The sequence below is a fragment of the Passer domesticus genome, chromosome 13 (genome assembly GCF_036417665.1).
Source record: "Passer domesticus isolate bPasDom1 chromosome 13, bPasDom1.hap1, whole genome shotgun sequence".
Classification (NCBI taxonomy): domain Eukaryota; kingdom Metazoa; phylum Chordata; class Aves; order Passeriformes; family Passeridae; genus Passer; species Passer domesticus.
In genome coordinates this window covers 7,212,843-7,226,027 of record NC_087486.1, presented here as the reverse complement: position 1 = coordinate 7,226,027, position 13,185 = coordinate 7,212,843, and the positions used below count along the sequence as shown (strand labels likewise).

The window sequence follows — 13,185 nt, the reverse complement described above, 5'->3', positions numbered from 1 at the left end:
ACAGTTTGTCTGCGTTAACGGTTACTGCTGGGATGAGAGCTCTGGCTCAGGAGCACAGATGGCTGCAACAACAAGTGAAATCAGTCACTTACTTTCCTTAACATTCAAGTCAACAACAACATTTTACACAGCTTAACAAGCCCTGGAACGCAGGAATTTGGCAGGCTGCACAAGACAAGCATATGGCTAAATGCATGCTGCCAGCAAAAACAAAATCAGAAGATATATAACAGGAGAGCGTTCTTGAGCATGGAGCCATTAGTGATCTGGAAGGCAAATCTAAAAGTGAAGGATAATCATTAATAATGCTGAATTTCGAGAGAGAATCATTAGAAAATGGTGACAAGGCACAGCTTACTGGTTCACTAATCTGCTCAGTGACTGACTCCTTATTCATGCAATTTATTTTGGGGCTGATTTACTTGGACAAGGAGCAGAAGAGAGAGTAAAAATTAGGTTTCAACTATTTTTTTCTTTCCCATGACTTCAGATATTCAAAGTCAAAACCTATTGAAATAGATGAGTTACCACAAAGCCAATTATACCAATTATACCAATCCAGCTCCAGAGCTGTAATGGGCAGATTTTTCTTAGATGTTTGACAGAACAAGAGATAATTCAGCAAAGCATGAAAGAAATGCAAAATGCTAATATGTCCTTTGCTTTTTTTGGTTTAGAAGCTCAGGGCTGTACCCTTCAGGGACTGTTTACTTATGGCTTTAGGAGGTTTGTTTGAACAAACAGTTTGAGTCCTGGGGCCCTGCGCTGCCAGGGGACCATTCAGTAAGGTGGGGGAAGCTGGCAACGTCTCAGCTTGTCAATAGACATTTCAGCTGGGCTTGGAAGAAGATGTGAAGTGACAGCTCCTGATCTGTGCTTGCTCACACATCCTTTTATCAGGCTGCTGCATCTCTCAGGTGTAAGTTCCACAGCACTGACCAAATCCATTTCAGGAGCCATTTAGCCTACGTTCATTGTGTGATGATCCAGAATCCAGTGCTTGGGCTCATGGAGGAGAGGGAGAGACATGTGCTGGCACTGTGTTTCCCAGCCTCTTTTCCCTGTTTTAGTCAGTTATAGCAGGATGCAGGTTTACAACAACCTCAATAAACCCCCCTCTGACATTGAGACTGGTCCCTGAACTGGAAGGCAAACATGGAATAGTGTTATTGACTTTGCTGTGTAAAGAGAAGAGCAGCAGAAGCTGGTCAGATGCTGATTGTTGGGAAGCTCAGGCAGAGCTGTTAGGAGAGAAGCATTTGTGTAAAATGAGTCATCCCCAGCTCTGCCTTTTTTTTGTGGATTAAAAGAATGGAGCCTACAGAAACAAAATGATTCACTAATGAATCTTACTCTGTGCAGATCCGCACAAGAAAATGCATGAGAAGGTAAAACCAGAGACAGAGCAATCTCCAGTGTAATAAAGGAAGTTAAAGCCAACCCTTCCTATTGCTACTACATTAACTACATAATGAGGTGGAAAAGAGCCAATTTCAAGCACTATTCCCTTCATAAACAGGGGGTTTCACTTAAAGAATGAAGCATATTAAAGCAATTTTTTAAAATGAGAAAAAAATGGGTAAATGCAAATTGTTTTCTTAGTTGAAGATGACTTCTTGCAGTCTCGCCTATTTTTCTGGCAAACAGGGCAGTCCAAAACAAGTGCAATTTCCAGGAGAGGGAGCTTAAATTTCTTGCAGTAAAACATTCCACTGCTGTTTTCAGCAGTTCTTTGAAACAACTGCTGTGGATGCCAAAAAAAGAGCCAGTGTGTTCCTGTGGGCTTAACACATCTGCAAGTCAATTTTCCAAGAAAAGACTTGAAGATCTTCTGTGAGTATCTGTAACTATTTTATATTGGGCAGCAGTGGGCACCTCTCTGATCTCCTCACTTGATGCTCCATTATCTACCAACGTACTCCTACAGCACCAAGGCTGGGGGTGCTCAGTTCTCCTCACTGTCCCATCAGCAGGGGGTTACTGATTTATTTGCCTTCCCCATCTCACACAACCTGGCCTGCTCTGCTCCATCTGTTTGAAATAATTAGTTGCAAGGGATGAACTGAAAGTTCCAACATTGAGGACTACTCTGAGGCAGTAAAAGTTTCTTCAGTGGAGAAGCAAGTATTCCCGTTTCTGTGGTGACTAACACAGCACACACTCACCCATCTGTCTCCTGTCTCCAAGAGAAGCTGAGGTCAGCTTTCTCAGTGGGAAATTAACTGGATTGCTGTGAGTACACATTAGTGTTTTCAGAACCCTCTTTTCTTGGTCCATCTTTCTTCTCAAAAATATCTATTTATTTCAATATTTAATCATTCCCTTCCTTTCCTGACAGAATAAAAAACCATTCCAAGTTTTACTCAGATCATCTCATTAGCACAGTGCAAGCAAAGAGAAGACTTGCTAGGCTTGTGCTGGATCCTTGGCACAGAAGCCAAACCCAAGAGCAACATCAGCTTGGTTGGCAGGGGCAGCTACCAGGCTCTTAACCTCTCTCCAAGAAAAGAAAGAAAAGGAGGCTCAGGTGCTGCAAACCTTGATGTTAGTCACTGCAGCAAGCAGATGGACTCAAACATGTGATCTCCCTGCGTGACTGACTCTGGGTTTTATTTCTACCCTGTGGAGAGCAGTTAGCTACTTCAGCCGACATAAATGTCTCCCCAGAAGAGTAATATTTTTAAAAAATGGAATAACAAAAACTGATGATAGATTTCTGAACTTTGCCTGGATTCAGAAGCCTGAGGCTAATGGTAGAGCTGACAGAATTGTATACAAGTAAATAAATTATCAGCTGACAGCATATGTTTTCTTTCAATCTACAGAATGCCGGGCAGAGTTAAGCTTTGCACGGTTATGTCTTGTCTGCATGGTTTACTATAGCAATTTATGGAGTGTCTGTGACTGCACAGTAAGACTCTGAACTTCCAAGTGCTTAACTTTACACACCGGAGTTATTTCATGGAAGGTAATGTGACCATTGCTGTGTCATCAAAGCCTCACAAAACTGATAGAAACTTCCCTCTTGCTGTTGAAAACTCAATCTGGTTTTAAAAAATCAAGATAAATTATTCCATTTCCTTTAGGATTCTGTCAAAATAGTAGTTTTCTTTTCTGACTGGGAAGGTCCAGGAGAATATGTTATTTTTTTATCTTTAAACCCAGCAAATTATTAGTTTGCTGCCACTTAACATAATGGGTGCTCAGTACCTTCATTTGCACGAGAAGACTTATTAACAAGTTTTCAAAATGGCAGAACCTCACTCTTTGGGCAATTTAATTCAGAGGACCACAGGCACAGAAGAGCTTACAAACATTTACATAAATATATATACCTATCTGTACACATACATGCACACACATAGACAGCATTAGAAAGCCTCATTTTCACTTTCAAAGGGTCGTGTCTGGGTCCAGGACACAGCCTGGGCAGACCAGGCCCCTTCCCATCCTGCCTGCCAAAATTATGCTCCAGATTTCACGTCTCCCACATGGCTGTTCTTGCCCCTTGGCCATCAGTTAGGAAGGAGGCAGCTGGACTGGATTCTCCTCCATGGCATCTTGCTGGATTTGGGGTCAGCTATCAGTTATGTGAAAACCAGCCCTAGGTGAGAACACCCCCACACCACGTGCTGCCTTCACCTCCCCAGCACCACTTTCATTTCTGGCATCCTGTCCCCTCAGCTGCAGCAAAACCAGGATGTTTCTGTGACACATCAGCAGTGTTGTGATTGGTTTGAGCTTAAAATAGGCCCTGGGAATTAGTGGTATGAAATCATGAAAACTGCAAGTCTCTAAAGTGGGAAACAAATGAATCTTTCTTAATCATCATTTTTAATTGCTTATGTTTCTGTACTTTTCTTTTCTGGCATGATTCCAAAGAAAATAGGAGATCATGTTTGAAATTATTTTCCATTTTTCTTAAGTGCGGATGAGGTATCCTGGGAGATGTACCTGAAAGGAAGCTGCCCCACAGCAACTGAGTCCCAGCTTTGGGCAATAAATGCATTTTATTGCATTCAGGCAAGAGCCTCTATTATTGAACCAGTTGGTGAGGTGAGTGAACAGGGGAAGGCAAAATCAAGGGCAGGGATGAAAATGAAAGGAACAGACGTAAAAGCATTGATCTGATGTACCTGTATTAAAAACACCAACATCTAATAAATACACTGTTCAAATGCTGAGTTCAGATACATAAAGTCAGCTATATAACCTCCAGAACTCACACTACTTTAAAGAACCCAAACCATTTAGTTCAGACAGCTGAGTCTTATCTAATAAAATGGTTTTCATTTTACATCATTTTCTCAGGTTCTTCTGGAAGGTGGCAGCAAGTTTATTTATCAAAAAACTGGGACAGCTCCCTTGACAATAAAACAGTCAGAGTCCTATCATCTACTAAAACTTCAGAATGTGCACATACTCTCTTGCATCTCTGCAGAGCTCAAAAGCCTGGCTGTCTGCACAGCTTGCTGAAGCCTTGGATCCCAAGTTCCAGTCCAAAGAAAATTTTTACAGCTGAATTGCATAATATCCTGACAAACTGTTTATAATGGAAGCACTGACAGATCCTTAACTGTAGGGTTACAAATTCCTCTTTTCTCCTCGTTTCTGTTCAAATACTAATATGAATGAATAGCACAGGGAAGAGGGTGATGCAACAAAATGGAATATAACCTTTTTTTTTTCAGTTGGGGGTCATGAATATTTTTAATATAAAAATCAAGATAAAGAAAAGTGTATCCAAATAAATTGTCTAAAATTTTGGATTGTAACCAAAATTTTTTAATTTTTTTTTTAACAAGAAACAAAGCTTTTGTAACAGGAATGACTTAAATAAGAGAAAACCAGAAGGGAGTGGTTTGAATAGAGCGTGACTTGCTGGGGAATTCATTTAACACAACTTTTTCATAAAAAAGACTTTTCAAACCATAACAGCAGCTGCTAATATGGTTCATTTATCGCATAAATGATGTCATACACTAGGTTGTAAAAAAACCTTTCCAAGTAGCGACATCTTCCTCTCCCCCTCAGTCACTGCATCCAAAGCCCAGGGAAGCCAGATTTTTTTCATCAGACTTCAAAGGAGCTGGAGTTCAGGCCCACAGTGAGCAGAGGGTGATCTCCACGGAGGATGATGGGGCTGGGAGCAGCTTCAGCGCGGTGGCTGCGCGGCCGGAGCTCTCTGAGCCTTTGCCACCCCACACCACCCCTCGTGCCTCCCTGGGCTCCCATCAAACCTGCCAATCCACCTCCACAGACCTGCCCTTCTCTGTGCTGTCGTGTGGGTTCTGTCCAGCTGGCACTCAGCTCCCACATCCCCCCTTTCCCTCCGGGAAGCTCCAGCGGCCGTGGCTTGGCTGTTTCTCCAGCTCCCACTGCTCTCTGCAAGGGGAGGCCAGGCAGCACCAGGGCAACATTGCTGGTCCAAGCACAACACCCTGACCTCAAAACAACGTAGGAGAGCGGAAATTTCCCCATTTTTGGCTTTGCCACAGAGACTTGCCTGGGGCAGATGCTGCCAGGACCTGCCTGAGGATGGGGTTTAATGGTCCCAGAGTGGCCATGCAGGACACGTCAGCCCTTACCCCATGTCCTCCCCTCACACTGCTCAGAATCACAGAATATTCTGAGTTGGATGGGACCCACAAGGATCATCAAGCTCAACTCTTGAGTGAATGGCCCCTACAGGGATCAAACCCGTGTGTATTAGCACCATGCTCCAACCAGCTGAGCTAATGCTCAGCACTTCACTTGCACTCAGGAGTTTGCCCCACATCTTAGCAAACCTCAGGTACTCCAGACAGGTTCTTCTCTTGTTCTTCTTGATTTTGAGGGGAGCATCCCCAGCTGCAGACAAACACACGTGAACACACACAGGCGTGTGGGGGCACAGGACACCAGCTCTCACCTTCCCTGGTGCACACATGGTCCCGTCCAGCGGAGGCCCTTTCTTTGTTTTGCAGAAATAGGGGTTCTCGGGATGGCTACACCACAGCTGCTTGCAGGGATCAAATGTACGGAACTGGAACACACAAAAAAAAAATCAGAGTGGATGATGCTTTGAGAGAGCTCCCACTGGAAACTGCAACAGAAGCTGCAGGTGGGGGGGTTCCTTTTCCAGGTTTAAAATGCCAGCTGTTAGTGCTGATCCCTCAGGAGCACCGTGATGTCTGTGGACTGAATATTTGAGCTTACAGAATCATGACTCTGAGGCGAGATCCCATCTGCATGAGATGGAATAAAGTCAAGCAAAAATAGTTTTACACAAGTGACCAACCAGCTTCCTCAGGCAGTGAGACACACGCTGCCTTTTCTTACAGCTTCTCCAAATGGGGCTTCTTCATTTGGCAAACAAAGCAAAAAATCCTTGTGCACCCGTGGGAGATGGAAATGAGCTGCTCAGACTTTAGCTCAACTGTTGTAATCCCCTTCTTAGGGGGATGGAAATTTGAGATCAGGTCCCCAGGAATAAATCAGCAGTTTACCTACAATGCAAAGGCTTCCATAAGAGAGGATGGGAACCACCCACCACAAAACATACTAAATCACGATATCTGGTCATGCTTTTGGGTATTCTGAACAAAGAAGAATAGAAAGCCTCCATCTCCCAGGCTCTGGAGGATGGCTGTAACAAAAGACTCTCTTTGGCTGGGACATTCTTCCAAGGCAGCATCAGAGGGAATTGTGTAAAGACACAACACTACAGCTGATGCTGTAAAGGTTCTCATCCATTATCTAGGGACACTGCTCAGCACATATATTCCTGCAGATGGGAATGAAAGCAGAAATGTTATGTGTCAGCAGCTGTCAGCAGCTGAAAACATCTCTTTCCATTTAATATTTAGTTCTATTGAGGAGCTGAAGGTGGGAGACACAGCCCTGCTGCAGAGGACTCCATTTTCTGAGGCCAGTCCACTGAGAATAGCACTAATCTTGCCTTGCTTTAAACTTAGACTTTGCCTCTTGTTTTGCTCATACACAAGAGCCAACCGTGTCATCAAGAGCTGTTACAGGTTGCTTTACTCCCTGTGATGCCTATTTTCTCTTGCAAGATATCAAAATGCATCACACTTTCCATGAAATTGGATCATAAAAGCATGCTGCCCCGTGCTAGCACTACGAGACGTGGCAGCAAATCCATCTCCTTCACATCCGGGTGGGAGTTTTGTAGCAAAATAACCAGCTGCCAGCAAGAGGAGGCTCAATAACACAGCAAGTTTGTTTGCTTGACAACTACAGATATTTATGAAACGACACAATAATTACTTCTGTAACTCCAGTTAAAAAAACCAAAACCCAAGAAATATTTAAAATAACATGTATGTCAACATTCCGTTGTTAATCCTTGCTTACAGATAAGAAGGCACAACATCTTTCCTTGTGGGGTTCACTATGCTGTCCCTTTTAAGGACATTTCAGAGACACTTAGACCACTCCTGGATGAGAAATAGCAGAAGCTGCAGTTAAGTACTCACAGCTGTGCACATCATGTATCCCAGACCGAAGTCAAAGCGGCACTGCTCATTCATGGAGTAGTGAATCCCTGGCAGCTGTGGGAGGGAGGGCCAGTCGTGTTCGAAGGGATCATCCCGCAGACAATCGTAGGAGCTGCAACAGGCAGAAATGACAGGAACAGATGGGGCTGTGAGGCTTGCACAGTGTTTGTGGTTTCATTGCCTTTTTGTTCCAAACAAAATAGAGCCTACAGTTTCTCAGATCCTGGTCCTGAAGAGCAGCTAATATTGCAATTACACTCACATTCACTTCAGCATGTCGTATCTACCTTCAATGGATTCTACACATCTTTTTTTGAAGCCCTTCCATTGTAATTTCCATTTAGCTTGCAGGTAAATTCCTATCAGTCTCCAGGCCCCTTATGTGAAAAGAATCAAAGGAAGAACCCACATGAGACCAGGAAGAAAAGAAAGTTTAATTAATTTTCCATTTGTGGAATTTCTTGCTGCCTGCAGCTGTCTCTCAAATGAGGTTTCAAAAGCAGAGGCCAGGGTAACCAGCCCAGAATACCACTGAGCTTACAGTTTCCCTGTGTCCTCCCTGAGAAGCAGTGATTCATTTACAGATTTCACTCGGGTTTGTTCCCTCTTTCTGCATCTCCTGATCGCTCCCAACTCCATCCATAGTTCAAACTAAGTTTCCTTTCTGTGTGACCACTGTGGAAGTTTCTCCTCTGCTCCTAAGGAGTGAGGATATTCTGGAGAATTACATCTGACCAAATCATGCCAGCACAAAGGACTGATGCCAGTACCACTAAATGGTTAACACAGTGTAAGAATTGGTTGATTCACAACACCAGCACAGCCAACAGGATCTCTGAAATGTCTCCCAGTTATTTAACAGACATGAGGACACCATACATGAGCCTATCCTGGCAATCATTAAGGTTGCCTTGAAGTTACCAACAGCTCAAAGCAGAATTTTGAGGTTAGATTTACTTCAAAGGAAATCATCATTCTGCTTTGTTATAAGACATTTTATAAATAGTTGTATTTAAAAGAACATAAAGCAGCCCTCTAGGCCAGATGATTTTTATTTAATGGCTAAAGCACTGGAGGATCTTGCTAATTGAAACAATCACACTTCCCTCACAATGTTTTTATTCCTTATTGCCACACCCAAGATATCTATGATAATAAAAATACTGACAAAAAGGCTGACTCATGTTTACTTCATGTATTTTGCTGCACTTTTCCCCCTCTCATTTTCAGGTTTTTCTGGTTATGGTAGTAGTTTCCCCATATTTTTTGTACAACTTGCACATAATAAGGGGAGGGTTTTTCTATAAGGAGCAAAATAAAGGTCATAAACAACAGAATTTGTCAGGGAACTCCACACCAGTCTAATGCCTGAAGTGTCAGGTCCAAAAAGGAAGGCAAGGGGCATGGATCAACCTGTTTAAACAGCTTATGCATTTAAGGTACTGAAAGAAAAATTAACAACTGAAGAACTTGTTCTGGAACCATATGTGCTCTTCAGGTATCTACTAAAGTCAATAAAAGCCCTGAGCACTTAAAAGGGCAGATTTTCCTCTCTAGGCAGCACCATCTTGTCACTGACAGGCATCACAAGCAACAAATGGCAAGGGAGACACAACACTGCTGGGTAAGCCAAAGCAGAGCTCAGCTAGAGGTTAGAGTAGGGAGGGAGGAAAGTTAGCAATGACACTCATAACAGTGCCTTCCATCATCCCTGAGAGGACAGCAAACACACATTCAATGTCCAGAAAACAAACAGACAGAAATGAGAATAACTTAGAACGGGCTGACATCAAAGCGAGGGCGCGGAACCGTTCCGCAGCAGTACTCACTGGAGGTAGCGGTTCAGCTCCTGCTGGCTGCAGCGGGACCAGTGGAAGCGGTGGAAGGCAGCCTGCACCAGGGGGGCCATGATGCTGCCCAGCCGGACCTCGTCCCCACAGCGGTTCCCTTGGCCGTCGTGCTCCATCCCTAAACTGCCCCGCACACAGAGACACAGCGGTGACGCCGCGGGTGGACGCCGAGCGCTGCCCCTCCCTGTGACACCAGGGGCTGGTGCCAGCAAGGGTCTGGAGTCCCCTGGCCCTTGTTCACATGAGCAAAGTCATGGGGACATGGTGAGGATGGAGCTAAAGAGCTGGTCTGGAGTAGCTCCCACATGGAAGGATTGACCCTGGAGTGTACTTTGGTGTCACTGGCCTAATCCACTTTCAGAAAAAAACCTAAAAATGCCTTTTGTGGGCTTTGTGCACATGCACATTTGTAAATTGCTACAGCTAAATGTGAACCCATTCCTGAATTAGTGAGCCTGCCCACCCTACAGGAATACTAACAGAAATGTTCCCAGGCTCTAATCTGGAGCTATTCAGGGCTTTATATAACTTCTAAAAAAATCACACCTTAGCTTGATTCAAAGTATTTTGCAACTGCAGACTTTTTTGCATGGAAATAAAGAAAGGCATCACACAGAAAACTAGTTCAGACAAGCTGCTGCTGTTGCCCAGGAGCAATCCCACATTGTTAAATGTGAAACAGCCTGGAAAGTGGTGGATGCTTTCTAGAAAATTACCCCAAATTACAGATAGTTTAAAATTTCTTTTTGGATTTATTATTAATATATTTGCTCCTTTCCTTTGTTAGGTTCTTATATTGCATTTTTAATAAGCACTATTGGACTAACATGGGCAGTATCTGTCCATAGTTAAATCAAATTAACAGATTGGGTCTGAATATGACTTGAGGGACTACAAACTTTCTGCAGTGGTTCTTTTTTAAAACCCATGTTGTGTTCTTTTCATTCCTAATTCAAAAATTCTGGAATCAAATACTATTTGAGTCTCAAATAGGTGTCTCTGTCTAACTAAGACATGTTTATGGTGATTTCAATAAATTTTGGCACTTTATTGTTAAAAAAAAAGAGAAAGGGCCTGCTGGCTTTCTTAGGGAAAACAGAATAGATGGAAACTGTTCAGAAAAAGCCTTCTGGTAACTGTTATTCTACCAAAGAGAAAATGGGAAATCAGTGGGAGTTCTCTGGAGGGAAAACAGGGAAACTAAAAAGATAGGGGAAAAACCAAAGCTCTGACAACTGCTGCCCAGGCATGGGTTCAAATCACGTCAGCAGGTAAAATGATTGCATTTTTTATATGAGAAATACAGAACAGTTGTAACTGCAATGCTTGGCACCTCATTCTATACTTTATTGTATATTGTATTGTTTCCTTTATCAGCAGAAACATATACAGATTATGGGCTTATTTAGTATGGATTGCTTACAAGAATACTGTGTTCCACTGACTCAGTGAATTCATATTTCTTTATTATGGGCACTTTATAATTCCACCAGGAGACTACAATACATCATTCAACCTAGTCCCACAGCAGCCCTGGAAGATATCTTGGTATTAGTTCTTTTTTCCCATCTGAAAATCCCAAAATATAAAGCTTACTTAAGATCATAGAAAAAGCTTTGTGAGACCTGAGTCCTAAAACCAGAGCTAACCCTAAATATTATTTCTTAACATCAATTGCATATGTCCAATGTCATCAGCATTTGTCTGTACCAAAAGCCATTAAGGCACAACACAGATGTCCAGTTGTACTCACACATGTCCAGTTTCATGAGCCACCACAAATGCAGATGAAAAACCATCTTCATGGTTGAGAGTGCAGCTCCGGACAGGATGGCACATCCCAGTGACAGGAGCATAGCCTGTGAGAAACACCAAGGGTTTCAGAAAATGAACAAGTACAGAAAAATCAACGTGGTGGGAAGCTCTAGGGTGAGCCCTGTCCTTTGTTATGACACAAGCATAGTTGAAGTGGTCCTCTCAAGACTTCTGCCCCCAAACATTTAACAATGTTCTCCTTCATCTGTGAAACAGGTGAAACCAACCTTGAACAAATGAAAACTTCCTAGCTCACCAAGAAAATTCTTGTCACCTCTTGGTCTGCCCTACAATTGCCTTTTCTAAGTGCATAAGACAGCAGAGGCAAAGGACACCATGTGCTGCTGTACGGAGGAGCCCAATACCAGCCCTAAGGGAGCAAAGCCCCAGCCCTGTGTTGACAGCAGTTCTGGCCAACTCAAAATGAATGGGAAAGCTCTGAGATTTCTCCCCTCTGGTGAAAAACCTGATCTCACAGAGAGGTCTGAAAAACAGAAAAAGGGGACAGCGCTTGGCCCTGCTGCTCCGCACCTCTCCATTACCACATTTCTTGCAAATCAGCTGTAACTCAGTAACAGCTTTGGAACTTTTTTATCACAAAATCTATTCTTCTTTATCTTTCTTTGGGCATTTCCAGGACTGTTTACATATGTATCCCATTTTCTTTGCTTCAGTGAGATCACAGCAATGATGCAATAGGTAATCAGTGAGAAAGGATCAAATAAAAGTAAAGCAGTTACAACTGAAAATGGCCCAACGCAGAGCTCTTGGGGAAAGAAAACACTGAGCACAGCTCAGCAAAAGAGATAGAATTAAACTTTACATGACTAGCAGGGTTTGGTAATAAATGCAAATGCAAAACAAAGCCAGACACACACCTTGCATGCCTGATGGACCGAAATCCTGCCTGGTGAGGAAGATGGCGTGGTCGTGATACTCGGCGTGCCCAGTGTCGGGTTTCTGCTGCAGGTAGGCCCAGCGACACACGTTCTCCAGGCTTTGTGAGGGGTTCCCAATCTCTATCAGACTCATAGACTGCAGTCACACAGGGGAAAAAAGACACACCAAGAGTCATTTAGTAAAAGCGTGGGCCATTTTTTTCCCAACTTCTTCAGGCACTTGACTGGACATCCCATTTCCATTATTAGTTTGTTTTTAATTAAGAGATACTTACACTTCAGAAACAAATTTTACTGGATCAAGAAAGCAAGAAAATATCTAAAGTTCATGGTTAGATTGTGATTTCTGCATTTAATGAGATCTAAGACATAACAAAATTTAAAAATAGATGAGAAATAAAAAGATGGGTTTTTAATGACAAAACTGATACTGGGTTGTGCACGCTTATTATTTCTATGCCACCCTGGCACAGAAGATGATTTCTAGAAACCTAGAAGATGATTTCATAGAAATCATCACTTTACCATCACCTCCAGTCTGGCTATACAGTTCCTGATGGAGCCCATGTTCCTTTTGGAACAACAAGAGTCTCAAAGTCTCAACCACGAGAGACTGACCCAATGTGGGGAAGATCAATGCCTAATGGCCAAGAAAAGCCTATCACAACAACTGCAGAGAGCCAGCACTCTGTCCTGTCTATCACTACTTTTGTCATGAAATGGAGCTGTTTAGGTCATTCTGTCAGACCTTGACACGCTCCTGGATGCTCTGTTGGTGTAAAAGCAAGTGCACTTTTTCAGCTGTACTTGACTCATTACTTCCAGAAATGGACTTTCTCAGTGACTGTCTTTAAAATTGCATTTTCTTTATCCCATTACTCATCTGAAGATCATTCAGAAGGTAGAACACAACTTCCCACTGAGAGATGCCATTCTCCATGTAAACCACACGTTACATGGGTGGTGAACTGATAAAGCTTCGCTGGCTCCAGTGAGCAAAGAACAGCTCTCTTGAGCAAGGGAGAGAAAAGCATTTTAAAATCCAACTATTACATTTGCCTTTTTTTTTCAGTAGTATTTTCTTAGGAGTTCCCAGCTACTTCAGCTTGATACTGTACACTG

The 13,185-nt window shown here is 43.0% G+C and overlaps 1 protein-coding gene across 3 annotated transcripts in view; it reads right to left on the bottom strand.

The window, feature by feature from the left end:
* ADAMTS2 (ADAM metallopeptidase with thrombospondin type 1 motif 2) overlaps window positions 1-13,185 on the bottom strand; it is a 174,117-nt gene that overhangs the window by 25,913 nt on the left and 135,019 nt on the right. For all 3 annotated transcript variants that reach the window (XM_064387480.1, XM_064387482.1, XM_064387481.1), the window contains 5 exons: window positions 12,043-12,199; window positions 11,103-11,208; window positions 9,329-9,472; window positions 7,479-7,611; window positions 5,912-6,025 (listed from right to left, as the gene is read on the bottom strand). In XM_064387480.1, the coding sequence (XP_064243550.1) occupies window positions 5,912-6,025; window positions 7,479-7,611; window positions 9,329-9,472; window positions 11,103-11,208; window positions 12,043-12,199 (654 nt within the window). The remainder of the gene's footprint in view (window positions 1-5,911; window positions 6,026-7,478; window positions 7,612-9,328; window positions 9,473-11,102; window positions 11,209-12,042; window positions 12,200-13,185) is intronic.